Genomic DNA, 14,852 nt, shown 5'->3' on the forward strand with positions numbered 1-14,852 from the left:
GAGCCCGATGCGGGGCTCGATCCCAGGACGCTGGGATCATGACCTGAGCCGAAGGCAGAGGCTTTAACCCACTGAGCTACCCAGGCGCCCCTGGTTGGGCAATTATACCATGTCCAGCATACAGCATCTAACTGGAACTACTAGTCGGTGAAGTTCTGGGTAGTAGAGAGTCATTAAGACTGGCAAAGATGATGGTACCCATCATCTCTCCATCCTTTAGATCTTTAAGAGTCGCTCTAATCTTGTGACACTGTAATTCACTTTCTTGGCTGTGTGTGCATGACAGGGGGTGCAGTAGTACAGACAGTACAGTAGTACTGTACAGTACAGTACTGTACGGTACAGTAGTACAAACATACTCTCATATGGCTTTTAACAATGGTATGGTTTCCAAGAACATAGATAGATGCCCCCACCCACAGATTTGCTTTGTATGCCGAGACTGATGACATAAAACACGAAGGCACACACCTACACACAAATGTTCTTTACTTACATAATTGAAGAGCCCCTTTCGGTTCCTTGCGGGCACGCAGCCCGCCCGCTTTCTGCCGCCTCTGCCTGGAGTGCGGCCCTGGCCCACACGGGGTCCGAGGGGCCTGCGACAACCCCAAGGCCGGTGACGCCGCCGGCTTCCTCCAGGCCCGCGGCGGCCCCGACGGAGCACCCGGCCCATTTCTGATCCTCGCGCGCCATCTAGCGCCCGCAACCAGCACGGCAGAAGGACAAGCTGCACCGGGGCCTTCGCAGCCTAGGACAGCCATTTCGCTTTCGGGATGGTCGCATTTCCCGATAGGCACTGCGACCCGAGCACCCCATGCAGGAAATGGCGGTGCGCGCAGGCGCACACAAGACGGTGTCGCCCTCCACTAGGGGCCAATTAGGCGTGAACGCGGGAAGCCGAAGGCTTTGTGTTCCTGCTGCCCAGACCCCTGGAAAGCTGGTGGAATCTCACCCTTTTTCCTTTCCAATCGACAATCTCTGGTTTTCCCACAAATATCTTGGAACCTCTACAACAGTAGCTGTACTAACTGAATAGATATGAAAATAAACTGAGGAGCTATTAAATATGTATCTGTACTGCAACATCAATCCAAGACTCCATCCGCACGCTGTCCCTGAACTTTGGCCTACCCCCAGCCTAAATCCCTTCTGAGAATAGGCTGGCCTCAGGGAAAAATATTCTCAAATATACTATGTGATCATGTCACGTTTCAGCCCACTTTTCCACATTCGGTTCTTCCTAGCCTTTCTTTCTCTTCTTTATAACAGAAAAACACTTTTTGCATAATCCAAATGCTTTCAGACCTTATGGTCACAGCACAGCAGTCTCCCTATTGCAATAATCCCTCTCCCCTCTAGTAGTTATTATTCTAAATAAAAGCTCTTCTTCCTAAGTCTATATTTTTTATTTGACAATACTTAACATACAATAACACACACCCAATTTAAGTGTACAGTCCAGTGAATTTTGATAAATGTACGCACATACACAATCACCATCCCAATCAAGATTCAGAATGTTTCCATCACTGCATCAAAGAGTGCGTACTGTATAATTCCACTTATGTAAAACCCTAAAAAATGCGAACTAATCCATAGTACAGAGAGATTACAAAAAGGCACAAGGAAAGAGGATGTATGCATTCACTATTTTAATGGGGTGATGGGTTAACAGATGTATACATATGTGAAAACTAACTGAGTACATACTCTTTAAACATGCTGTTTCTTATATATTAAATATCTATTAACAAAATTAAACACAAACACTTTTTAAATATGCCTCACTTCTTATGTGTTAAATATCCATTAATAAAGCTGTTAAAAATAGGAATATGAATGGACCCCTCTTGCACTGTTGGTGGGAATGCAAACTGATGCAGCCAATCTGAAAAACAGTATGGACATTCCTCAAAAACTTAAAAATAGAGCTACCCTATAACCCAGCAATTGCAGTCCTAGGTATTTATCCAAAGGATCCAAACATCATGATCTGAAGTGGCACATACACCCCAATGTTCATAGCAGCAATGTCCACAATAGCCAAACTGTGGAAAGAGCCCCGATGTCTATTGACAGATGAATGGATAAAGAAGATGTGGTATATATATACAATAGAATATTCCTCAACCATCAGAAAAAATGAAATCTTTGCATTTGCAACAATGTGGATGGAACTAGAGGATCTTATGCTGAGCAAAATAAGTCAGTCAGAGAAAGACAAATACCATATGATTTCACTCTTATGTGAAATTTAAAAAACAAAACAGATGAACATAGGGGAAGGAAAGGAAAAATAAAATGAGATGAAAATTGAGAGGGAGGCAAAGCATGAGAGACTCTTAACTCTAGAGAACAAACTGACGGTTGCTAGACAGAATGTGGAGGTGATGGAGTAACTGGCAGATGGGCATTAAGGAGGGCACTTGATGGTATGAGCACTGGGTGTTACAGGCAACTAAATATAAATAAATATAAATAAAAATATGAATCTTCAAACAGTATTCAGAGAAAATGCCCTATAGTCCTCTCTCACAGCCAGAAAAAACTTTAGAGAGAGACATACACATTTCCAAGGAGAAAGTAGGTACAGAAGGCACCCAGAGGAAGAGATTGTGCTGATCACATTACAAAGAATGCAGCAGACAAAAGGAGTACCTGGGATCACAGACAGCATCCATTGGCAGGGCCCAATTTTTGGAAGATATTCAGAGGGAACAGAATCCTACAGATGGTATTAGATAATATTAGATAACAGGCCTGGCACACAAGTTACTCCCTGGAAGACAGCACTGTGCTGAAAGCGTTCAAAAACAGTGCATAATGAGGAGGGCCTGGAGAATGGGTCTTTCACAGAACAGATGGCGTGGTAGAAAACATTCACAGGCAGAGAGCATGTTGCAGAGGCCATTCGTGTAAAAGAAGGCTGGGTAAAGATAGTGTTAACAGGGAAGCTCATCAGGAAAGCAGTGCCAGTCTTTCTCAAGCAGAAAGGCTTGAAAACAGGGAATCAGTTGTTTACACAATGAATATAAGGCTGAAGATGCAAAGATCAAGGAGGCTGCCACTGGCACACAAGAGGAAAAAAATTAATGATTGCAGCATACCAAAGGAATGTCATGGATGATCTTCAGCAAGTTTCCCAGAAGCCACTGGGAAAAAACATGTGCACCCTATTTTTGACACCCCAGTGTCCATTGGTGCTGCCAGAGAACAAGGGCTTCTTCTCTTCTGCCTTCCAAATTTGGTAAAAGTATCTCTCAGAGTACTTGAGTATCTGGAGGACTGAGCCCAGAAACATGCTGATGATGTATTCTAGGATGCATATTTCTTAGGATTTCCCTTATATTGAGGAAGGAATGTACAAAGAGGAAAGCATTCTGCCTAGTTGCTAACAGTCAGTCTAACATGGCTCACCTCTTTGACCACCCATCACCCATAATACTCTTCTATCCATATTTTTCTCTTAAATGATCAATAGCAACACTATGCTTCATATAGGTAACTATGACTTCACCTTCTCCAAGAACGGGTGTCAAAAATCCCACTGGGCACACTCTCATTTTCTGGGGGACGTCTGTTCCTTTTCTAGTTCTGTTACAATTACACTTTTATATGCTGTAATCCATAGACTACATTATAAGATTAAGCATCATCCACACAATTTAAATGAAGATTAATCATTATTACTAATAATTATAACGTCCTTCTTCCACCAGTGTTTCAAGTTCCCTATGACCTCATTCAGGTGGCTGTGGTTGTTTACCTGGTAGGAAGATACAAATCTTCATTATTGACCCTTAGTGGCCCCCCCTGCATGAGTCACTATAGTTTTCCATGAACTTATACTCTCAGAGGATCAGTCTCCTAGGTTGCAGACATGGTCCTTCCTGCCCCCACTGTGTAGCAGCAATCCTATTTCCCCTTGATGATCAGGAGCAATCAACCACCCAGTAACCCTCTTGTTTGTTCAGTAGAATGAGGAGCCCCAAATTGCCAGGTGGCAGTATAACTTTCTATTCAATGAAACCAGTGTTGGTTCCCCTGGTGAAAGCCTTCCTTCCTTGGGACCTTCACAGAAAGACGATATTGTACAAAGAAGCATCACAAAAGTAATGCATTCCATGGAGACTCACAGGGAGAAGACATTCATAAGCAGAGTCCTTACAGGGCACATGAGTATGAATGGCTTTGGGGCCCTCACAAGTGTAGATCTATGGGGGAGGACACCAGTACTGAGATCAACCTGCTTGATAGAAACCTGATATGCTAAGTGATTTTTTAAAATAACACTACTGTATTTCTCTTTAAGGTATTCGTGTTTTATACTGTCACCAAGAGAGTCCTAGAAATATCTGGTTAGGAGCTACTGATGTAGTCCTTGTCTTTTGAAGTAGTAAAACCTCTTTTCCCTTTCCCAATTGTGTTCCTGTAGCTAAGGCAGTGCCTGAGGTTGGGGTGAGATACTAGCTCCAGGGACACTAGTTCAATAGCTAGTGAACATTGGTTCCAAGGTCCCTGCTCAGCAGTGGAAGGAATCCTCTGTCATGTCTGCTATCTTTGGATAGACTTTAAGGAAAAAAAAAAAAGTTTTATGTATTTGACAGAGAGAGACAGAGAGCATGCACACAAGCAGGGGGAGCAGTAGGCAGAGGGAGAAGCAGGCTCCCCACTGAGCATTGAGACTGACACAGGGCTCAATCCCAGGACCCCGAGATCATGACCTGAGGTGAAGGCAGACACTTAACCCAACTGAGCCACCCAGGCACTTGCAGACTGACATTTTGATTGCCTTTTGGGGGGGGGGGTCCCTTGGCTGGATCAAGGCATAGATAGCATGCAAATTGTATTTTTGGATACAAAACTCAGAAGCATGGATCACTTGACAGATAGAATGACAATTCAGCAGGATTCTATAGCACTGGCCTTAGTGAGCAAGATGAAAATCTTGACTATTGGAACAAATCTGGACCAATGGATTTGGATGTGTGTGCGTGTGTGTGGGCACCTTTGAGAGGTGTTTGAGAGATGCATATATTTAGAATTACTGTCAAAGAAGAGTTGGTGGGGCCAGGGGTGTTGAAATAGGAGAAGACTTGATGAAGGGAGAGCCTAATAAGCATTGTAATCTAATTTAGGGGTTGGCATATAGGAGAGGGATGATTACCAGTGGGCAATAGTTAAAGGGAAACAGATTCTAACTCAACTGAAAAATGCATTTTCTTTTTTTAGAAAAGATTTTATTTATTTACTTGAAAGACAGAGAGCATGAGAAGGGAGTGGAAGAGGGAGAAGCAGACTCCCTGCTGAGCTAGGAGCCCGATGTGGGACTCAATCCCGGGACTCCAGGGTCATGACATGAGCCGAAGGCAGTCGCTCAACCAACTGAGCCACCCAGGCACCCAAGAATGCATTTTCTGAAACTGGTCCTGTCCACAGGCAGAATGGGCTTTTCCTTCTGCCTCCTCCTCACCAGCTTGTGCTCTCTCTTGATCACTCTTTCTCTCTCATAAACAAACAAACAAGCAAATAAAATCTTTAAAGAGAAAAAGAAGAATGGCTTCAGGTAATAGGAGAAAACAAATTACACCGGCAAATATACCAAGTTAGTACACTCAAAGAAAGGAAACCTTAACATTGACAACATAGACACTTGTAATATCTCAACATTTATTTTAATTGTGTACATTAATCTGGGTTAAGCAAATATGATTAAAACACTAGACAATTAAAAAGAAGCAAAAATATAATGCAACCACATCTCTTAAATCTGCAGAATTCTGTGCCTTTTTAGACATGAAAGAGGCTGTTCTGAATAGAAAATTAATGTTGATTTTACAAGCTTTCTTTCAATTTCTTGCATATTGACTCTAAAACCCCTTTAAAGGCTAAGTGTATCTTAAAGGTGGAGAAGTCAGCCTATTTGGGACCTCTTTATCCTGTACTCCATCAACTGACTCAGGGTTGGTCCCACAATACGGAGCAGCCTTTCTTTCTCTTTTATTCATTCACTCAGCACCTGTGTATCAGTGCCTCCTAAGAGCCAAGTCCTACACTTGAGGAACACCAGCTCACATTTCGTGTTGGTACATGACATATTGTACAACGTTTCCCCTCCAATGCAAATCTAATGCACAGCTATGCAAATCAATGGGGCATTCCCCTCTGATCATCTGGTGGGAAGACAAATCCACCACCCAGTGTGCACAGGACTCACAAAGTGGAGAGAGATGGAGACATTTTCTAATCAAACCAAGAGAAGAGACCTTCATTTTTTCATCCGAAAAACTCGCAGGTTGTTCCTTCTCTCGAGGACCTTACACAGGGATGTTGGTCCCAAGGGCAGAGAAACTTAGAGTCATGGATGAGCCTGCAATCTGTTTAGACAACCAACGTGTTTCTGCGTTCCAGGCACCTGGGACCCAGTAGCTGCTGCTATCTTGGGATAGTCTGTAGTGAAAAATAAGTTACTGAAGGCCCTGGGCTCAGATCAGTTAGCTTACTGGGGTTTCCCTGCGTTGACAAGCTCTTCTTTGGGAAGGTCTGTGAGTCAAATCTCTATCCAGTAGAGAAATCTGAGTTCAGAAGAGCATGTTAGTTCAGAGTTGTTTTCATGGAAACGGGAAGAGAGGGAGGGAGGGCCGATTGGCATTTGTGGTACTTTATGGGGAGACCTAGGATGCCCAGAGGAGAAGCATGATTTAATACTTTTCTGTCTTTGTAAGAAGAGTATGCCTCAGGGGAGGCCTGTGGAGGGCAGTGCTACCTGGTAAAATGAGATACACATAGTGCCCAATACACAGTCACTACTAAATCAATGCTTGGTATTGTGCTCACTGTTACTGAAGAGAACATGGGTTCTGGAGAGAGACAGCAATGGATCCAAACAATGCAATGACCACCTTCTGAGCCTCAATATCTTCATCTGTAAATTGGGAACAAGAATACCCTCTGCATAGGATTAGTATGAGAATTAATGCCATCCCTTTGTGACAATGCCTGGTATGTAGTAAGGCCTTGAGAAATGTTAACCACTTTCCTCCTTTCTTGATCCGGCTGGAGTCTATACCCCTAAAACCTACTCTAGAAGATTTCCCTGTAACTATTGGGAATCGAGGGCAAAGGTATTAATCAATTATGAAGATTCAGACACAGAGGTTTCTTTGGCCAGTGGCCTCCTAAGAATCACACCCTATGGAATTTAAACTTAACTGTGTAGGTTGTCTAATACATGTCCACATGCCTATAGGGAAAAGAAAAAAACCTCAATTTATAGTGAAAAGGAGGAAGGAGAAGATAATTAAAATCTGCTGTATAATTCACTCAAAAGCAACTAGCTACTTTTAAATGTGTATGGAAAGTTAAAAAAACTATATATATATATATATATATATATATATATATATGCCAATCCCTAGCATTCAACGTCTGCAAATTACCCACCAGACATCATCAAAGATCTTCAACCTGGCCCCTCAGAAGCTTCAAGGGATCTCCTGCTTTCGAGTCCCAAAGATATACTTAGAGCTGTGACATAGAATGTGGGTTTGCTCTCTGTCCCAAAAGTCAGGACACACTGAAACCCATGCTCCCACCTACTGTACCAGGCCACCTTAACTCATCAGGAGGCCAACCTGTCTTAGGAAAGCTAAGATTAAATTCTTGTTCAATCCTTTTTTTCTTGGGCCTGAAATAAGACCATGGACATAAAGTGCTTTCTAAGTTATAAAAAGCTACACACGTAAGTAATTATCATAGCATCATTAAGACACTCTACTGGATGTAAGCAGTTCAACTTGAGAGAGAGGCAAAAGCACGAAGAAATCAAATGGGGAGGGAGAAAGTGAGGGAAGAGGAGCCAGCAACTTGGGGCAACTGGGAACAGCCAGACTTGTCCAGGACTCATCAGCTTCTTCTCAGCTTGGAAGAGCTAAAAGAAAATAGTAGCAGCCATGAGATTGGAAATACACATCCAAGCCAATAACCAGTCTTTGGGTGGTTCTTCAGGTGGTTGATGTTTCTAGGCATTAGGAGTAACAGTCCAGGTTAATGCAGAACAGGCCTAGAGAGAAGGCAGAAGGTAGAGAGCCTGACTGCTACCCATTCCCATTGCCTTCAAGGTAGATATTCTAGCTGAGGAGGTGCTAAGGAGAAGGGGTTGCCAGTATCTGGACAGGCAGCGTCCTACGGGCTCCAGGCCCCATGCAGCTCAGACACTGAGGTCAATCCTGCTGGCTTTTGCATGCAAACCTGTCTTCAGGCTGTGTTGAAAATGCAGTCTGGAGGCTGCCCAAGCAGCCCTTCCTGATTAGGCCAGCCACAGGATGGCACCATCCCTGCCCACACATGCACTATCCTGCTGCTGGTCCCCCACCTGTATCTTGTTTTATTGAACACCTTGGATTTTGAGTCCTGATCTGATGTTGTACAAGCAAGAGTGGAGGCAGCCCAAGGGAAGGTAGCAGAGATCCCTGGATTTGAATTCAAAGTCCTGGGTGAGGTCCTGATTCTGTCATCCAGTAGCTAGGTGTTTCCCCAGGCCCTTCTCCTTTTTAGGTCTTTATCTGCTTGCCCTCAAATGAGGTTAACAACACAGGCCTGGCCAGCATCCCAAGATAGCTGGAGGGCTCACCTGAGGTGGTTCATGGAAGGTGCTTCTTGAGAGGAAGAGACCATGACCCCTGCAACTTAGAAGTATATGTGGGGAGGGTATTTATCTGTGCCACCTAAAGCTTCAAAGTCTCATAGGGCTTCCCTAAACATAAAGGTTAAGAGAGATAAGAATATTCTGGGTTGAGACTCGAGGAGAGACCAGGGCACATTTCTTTCCCCTAATAAATTTTCTGGCTCCTTGGCACCCACCTAGAAGAGCTTCTCATAGCATTTCCCGCAATGGACGGTGTCACGGTGGATGAAGATCTGATCCAGGAGCTCCCCCATTGGTTTACTGCAAACCCCACACTGGAAGAGAAAACAAGCTGGATGTCAACATGTAAATGAAGCAATGGCAATGGGATCACACAGGAGCTAGGAGCTAGGAGCCCAGGTTTCAGAAATGGGCCTGAGTTTGAGCCCTAAATCCACTCCTTATTAGCTGGATGAGCTTGGGGAAGTTGCTGAGTGTCTCTTTCTTCATATACAAAATAAGCACAGTGGCAGGTTAGCGTGTGGATATAGTGAGGTACTCAAACTGGGGTCATACACCAAGGAAGTCATTGCTGTTATAGGAGGGCTGTGGGAATTTAGTTGTGACATTTAAGGTCCAAAGAAGGTGATCTGAAAATCTAATAAAAGGGAAGGCTATCATAGGGGTATAGCTCTGCCGTCCTCATGACTCTTACACCTGCCACTCTAGTGGCCACCTACAGAACAAGAGTGGCCAGCTATCTGCAGCAGGCCTTCTTGCAGTCGGGTCTTGAAGAAGAGGAATCATGAGTCTCCAGGTGTCTGGGTCTCCAGTGATCTCCAAGGCTACCCTGCACTGAGCCTTCTGCTCGTTCAGCTCCGAGTCCTGCCACACCTCTGACATGGAGCACAACCACACAGAGAACAAGCCTTCTTTTCACTCTTTGATCCAGAAGGCTCCCTAACTCTGGACCATGCTAGCAGTACCACCCTTCTTTCTTACCTTAAAGCAATAGTCATGGCAGCAGATGCCAAGATGCTCTAGGGTAATCTTCGGACAGTCTCTGATCTCCTGGTTGCAGTAAGTACAGATCCTTCCACTTATTCTGTGAGATTAAAAACAAGACCTTGGCAGTCAGGCTGGCACACAGACTACTGACGTGACTAGATGCCCAGATACTCAGCCTGCCCTCTTTGTCTGTAGTGTGCAGTTGGTTGCATATCCCTGGGCTGGACTGGATCTCGGCCCACAATAGACCCTAATGATATTTCCAGAAGGTGGTCATGTATCTTTGCCCTATTTGCAATCATATGACGACCAGAAGACTTCCTGGTATGATTCCTACTCCAGGCAGCTTGCCTCTCCCTGACCCCTTGCTTAGCATCCTGGGGGCACGAACCCCCTCTAGAACAGGAAGACCCATGTCTTCCTCTATAGGAGACATGCCCTTGTATGCCGTACCTGGCCCCGCCTTGATGGCCCTTCTCTTCATGCCTGTGACCAGTAAACCCTATACTCTTGAACCTACCCTGCCGCATGATACTCCAAGGACCATCACAAAGACAGTATGGCTGCAGAGCCTGCTGGGAGCTCATGTTGAAGTTCTAGATACTAACCTCTAGGTCGCATGTCTCCCCACTTTGAGGATCCCTGCCTTTGTCCTTGAGAGTCACCCCTGCCTTTCTTCCCAGAGAGAGCCTGATCAAAGTACCTGCCTGCCCTGATCCTTCAGGTGTAAACTGGGAATGCTTTCTTTTAGAGATTTGAGTATGCTTTTGATGGGAACTAGGGGTGGTGCTACCGACCTGAAGCCACATAGGCTCCTCCCTTCAAGGGCCCAGAATTACTGTGAGCATCTCAGTTTTGGTCCCTCTTTATGCTCCTGGACCAGGGCTCAGTCTCTTGACAGTGTTGTTAGGGACTCCTTCTTTCCTCAAGGCCCTGTTCCCGCCATGTATTTTGACATTACCAGTTTCAGCTCACAGGCGGATAATACAGTAGAAACATCTCTGACCTAGGAGTAGTCGCGGACCTGGGGTTTTGTCCTGGCTCTGCCACTAACTCACTGTGTAACATATGGCACATTACTTATTCCTTCCAGTCTTGCTTCCTCCACTGTGACCTGAGTGAACTGCATCTCTAAGAGTCCTTTCTCTTCCGTTTCAAGAATTTTAAAATAGGACTTCTTTATCATTAAGACCATCCTGTGACCACTGTTATCCAGTGACAGCTTTTGAAACTCCTCAATGGGACACTTTCTGCAGCTTCATTCAATTCAAATGAATGGTTCTGTCTGGCTTCTTGATGACAGCAACCCAGTTTTCTTAATTTTCCACCCACCACTCCCTTTTGTAGGTTAGCTTTTTTAAATATCTGGTCATATGTGCATGTTTCTTAAGTGATCATTTATGTTCTAATCCCAAGGGCCTTTCCTGCTGACATGAGCTCCCTGGCCTTTCAGACACCACCATCTGCCTTCAGTACCCTTTGAGTTTGCCTTCTGGTCTTAGCTGGGTTTAAAGGTCACCAAGAATGCCACGAATGTGACATCCCAGTAAGGGAAGCACCATCCAAGGAGTGGTGTGAGAGATCTGCAAGTAGACCAGAAGCAGCCAAGTGGAAGACAAAAGCAAATGGACTTAGTGTGGAAATGTCCCTCAGTTGTTTCTTCTCTAGAGACCTGAGAGCTCCCTGGTAAGATAGTAGACTTACCTTTCAGAGTACAGAGAGCTGTCACATGCAGGTTTCTTCTCCACGTCACATGAGTCTCCAGTGTTTCTAATACTGCAGAGAGTGTGATGGGGAAGAGGAGGGAAGAAGATGGGAGCCAGTCATGAGAGGAAAGGCTTTGCTGATATTATTAACCTTGTGGCCACAAGCTGAGACATGACTCTACGTGACCTGCCATCATCTGTTATGCTGAGTGGCAGCGGAAGCTTTGAACTTCATGCCAGGGAGGCATAATTCTCTTGGAGAAGAGCCTTTCCAGTGGGGGACAAAGGACACCTGCCACGCTGAAGAAGATGACAAGAGGAATGGCTGCAATTCATTGACCAGCTGGATGGGATCAGGGCTTTTCTTCCCACATACGTGACTACCTTATAACGTGACAGTCACCAGGAGTCCACTCACAGCAGAAACCAGGCATTAGGAATGGGAACAAATAAAAGAAGGAAACATTCTAACATACTACCTATGCTTGAGTTACAGGGGGGATTGAGAAGAAGGTTTTTTTTTCCTTTTTGTATCTTCATTTTTCAATAATGTGACTTTTGATAATAAACACACATGGTTTTTGGTTGTTTTTTTTTTTTTTTTAAAGCCCTATTGCCAGGAAAGTGTGACTAGCTACAAGCCATAGGACACACTTTAGTGATACTGCCTTTCTCACAGGACTCATGTGGTGCCCTTAAGAGGTAGCCAGAAAAAGGGCTGTGCAGAGGTTAAGTGACCTGGAGTAAGCCATGAGCTAGAATTTCATCCCAGGTTCTGTTTTGTTTTTGATTTTAGCATTAAGTTTATCTCTAAGCTTCCTGGAAGGTAAAGCAAAAGAGGAAATCACACTAGACTATACAATCTTCCAATAAAGAAACTCTACTGTTTTTTTTCATAAGATACAACATTTTAACTGACTGTAAAATTCAATTTTAAAATAAATTTAATTGTCAGACTGTGTAAGAATTAAATCTAACAGAGTGGTGCCAATGGGAAAAGAAAAACCAAGAGTACAGTCAAGTGACACTCACAGATGCAAATGCTGGATGGCAAGGAGAGCTCCCTGAAAAAAATTTTAAAAAGGCCGTAGAGACAGAAAACAGATCCATGGTGGCCAGGAGCTGTGGATGGTGGTATGGGGGGTTGCTAATGGGTATGGGGTTTCCTTTTGCAGTGGTGAAAATGTTCTGGAATTGGATGGTGTTTATGGTTGCAAACATGGTGAATGTACCAAACACCACTGAATTATATACTTAAAGAGTGAATTTTATGAGATAGGAGTTGTATTTCAAAAAAGTTATTGATAAAAACCACCCTAAGGAGTTACAGATGAAGAAACTAAGGTTCAGGAAGACAGAGCATCAAAAATGACCCAACCAATGGGGTCAAGCTGGGGCTTGAACTTGACACCTATGGTCATTATTCCACAGTACCAGTGAAAGCTGGTTCAGAATCCCCAGAGGCCCAATCCTGAAATGAGGCCATGATGTTCCTCTCTGTTACTAAAATCTTCATCGTAGCAGTGAGAGATGATGTGTCATAAAAAAAAAAAAAAAAAAGACATTCCCAGAGGAATGCTGTCTCAATGCGGATTACTTTTTAACTGAAGGTGGCATGAAGATATCTTTCAGATGATGAGTGAAAAGTTGTGCATATAGCAGGACCTGCAGTCAAGCATGTCAAATGTGAGGCGTCCCGGCATGCTGGAAAAAGCATGGGAGCTTGAGAGAGGAGCCCTGAAATACAATGGAATTAACTAGGTAAAAAGTCCCTAAGGGCCTCACCAACTCTGTAAAGAGCAATGCTTTCAGAATTTTACTACAGAAAGCTTGTCTGCCAAGAAACAAAGCCAGATGGAAAGAGATGGCACTGGAAGTGGGGTATAGGATGAATTAACAATAGAGGGGGGACACAAAGGCACGGATTCAGGTAAAACAGCTTGAAATTCATAAATCATGACTGTGGGCGATTACAGCATTCACCCACTCAACAAATGATTACACAGAAACAACCCTGGGCCAAGCCCCAGAAGAGGTACTGAGGATTCAGGACAATGGAAGGATTTGGGACTCGCTCTTACCTGCTGAAGCATGAAGACACTGGCTTCCCGGAGGATACCTCACTAGCATTCATGTATTCCTTCACAAAGAGAATCCCTTTGCTGTAGAAGGAGCACAGTAGAACAGAAAGAGGTATACTGAGAGATGCCAGGGGACAGGGCCTGGCCCAAAGGAGGGGTCCAGGGCTGGGAGGGTTCCCACCTGGTTTGAAGGTAAGGAAGACACTTCTGGTCAATCCTGGGGATGGAAGTGCTGATGGGCTCTAGCCACCACCAGGCAAGGAAAATGGCAAACAGGAGCTGTTGCCCTGCTGAGCCCACCGTGGACTGGGCTGAAACTGAAGCCTGTGGGTTCAGCTTTCTATGTGAAGATTTGAGAACCCTATAAAAAAGCTCCTGGAATCAATGTCAATATGCTTTCCTTCTTCATGCGGATCTCTACGCTATGGGAGGCTTGTGCCCCACATCCCCAGACTCCAGTACAGTGAACTTTCCATCCTTCTGACTGCATTTTCTTTCCCTTTTATCTGGCGCAGGAGAGCCTCAAAGCTGCAGACATAGACGGTTGGTCCTTGCCATGGTGTGTGAATCTCCACCAACAATCTAATCTCTCCCTTCTCAGTCCTAGATAGGTCCCTGGCAACACTGGACATCTGCCTCATGTTGGGCTCACCATGGCCCTGAATTTGGCCTTTATCAAGCTGGCTTGATGTTGTCACAAGGACCTCGGATTTCGCTGCCCCGCCCTCCACCTCCTCAGTCTCCCTGCAATAATGGGATAAAACCCCAGTTCTTTAGCTCTAGGGAGGGTATAGCCCAGAGAACACTTTGCAGGTTGTCTCTTCTTACCTGGATGAACTGGAGTCCAATGCACTTGGAGAGGCTGGGACATAAACATGAGGCTGCTCAGGAGAGGCAGTGACAGTAACAGCGACCATACCGTCTGAGGGGTTACTTATCCTGAAGGAAGGAAATGGAGGGTGAGTGTGTAAACATCGAGAGCTGACATCTTCCAGCATCAAACGGGGTTTGGGGGGCCTCCCCCTGAGACTGCCACTTCAAGGAGTTTAAAAATATGCTAATGTGTTTAAACAACCCGTGCAAATCACTGAGCTTGTGTTTTATAAGGTTCCTGAGATAGTGGGTGGAACCCCTTACTTTACAGATAAGAAAACCCAGGCGAAGTGACCAGGTAACATTGAGAGTCAGTGGCAAGACTTTAATTTTAGAGTATCCTTCCCCAGTACAGCCAAAGGCCTTGACCTGTAACTCACTTGATTTGAAGAGAGTATGAGGACTACCAGGGCCTTGACAGACACAGTCCAGCTCACCTTACTGCTGGATGGGACAGCCCCTTCATAGTATCAAGCTCTACCCCCTCATACTCCAGAGAACTCTTTGGAGAATAGAACACCAAGGGAGAGAGGAATATATACAATTAGGCAGCAC

General features: G+C 44.7%; 2 protein-coding genes across 5 annotated transcripts in view; both read right to left on the reverse strand.

The window, feature by feature from the left end:
- Positions 1-696, reverse strand: part of PWWP4 (PWWP domain containing 4) — a 154,094-nt gene extending 153,398 nt beyond the window's left edge. The window contains exon 1 of the mRNA XM_059385922.1: positions 546-696. Coding sequence (XP_059241905.1) covers positions 546-696 — 151 coding nt within the window. The remainder of the gene's footprint in view (positions 1-545) is intronic.
- Positions 697-7,414: 6,718 nt separating this feature from the next.
- Positions 7,415-14,852, reverse strand: part of ZNF185 (zinc finger protein 185 with LIM domain) — a 42,326-nt gene continuing 34,888 nt past the window's right edge. For all 4 annotated transcript variants that reach the window (XM_059385373.1, XM_059385374.1, XM_059385372.1 and 1 more), the window contains 6 exons: positions 14,253-14,363; positions 13,425-13,505; positions 11,342-11,413; positions 9,632-9,734; positions 8,866-8,964; positions 7,415-7,933 (listed from right to left, as the gene is read on the reverse strand). In XM_059385373.1, the coding sequence (XP_059241356.1) occupies positions 8,866-8,964; positions 9,632-9,734; positions 11,342-11,413; positions 13,425-13,505; positions 14,253-14,363 (466 nt within the window). In that variant the 3' untranslated portion in view covers positions 7,415-7,933. The remainder of the gene's footprint in view (positions 7,934-8,865; positions 8,965-9,631; positions 9,735-11,341; positions 11,414-13,424; positions 13,506-14,252; positions 14,364-14,852) is intronic.

Source organism: Mustela nigripes, chromosome X (genome assembly GCF_022355385.1).
Source record: "Mustela nigripes isolate SB6536 chromosome X, MUSNIG.SB6536, whole genome shotgun sequence".
NCBI lineage: Eukaryota > Metazoa > Chordata > Mammalia > Carnivora > Mustelidae > Mustela > Mustela nigripes.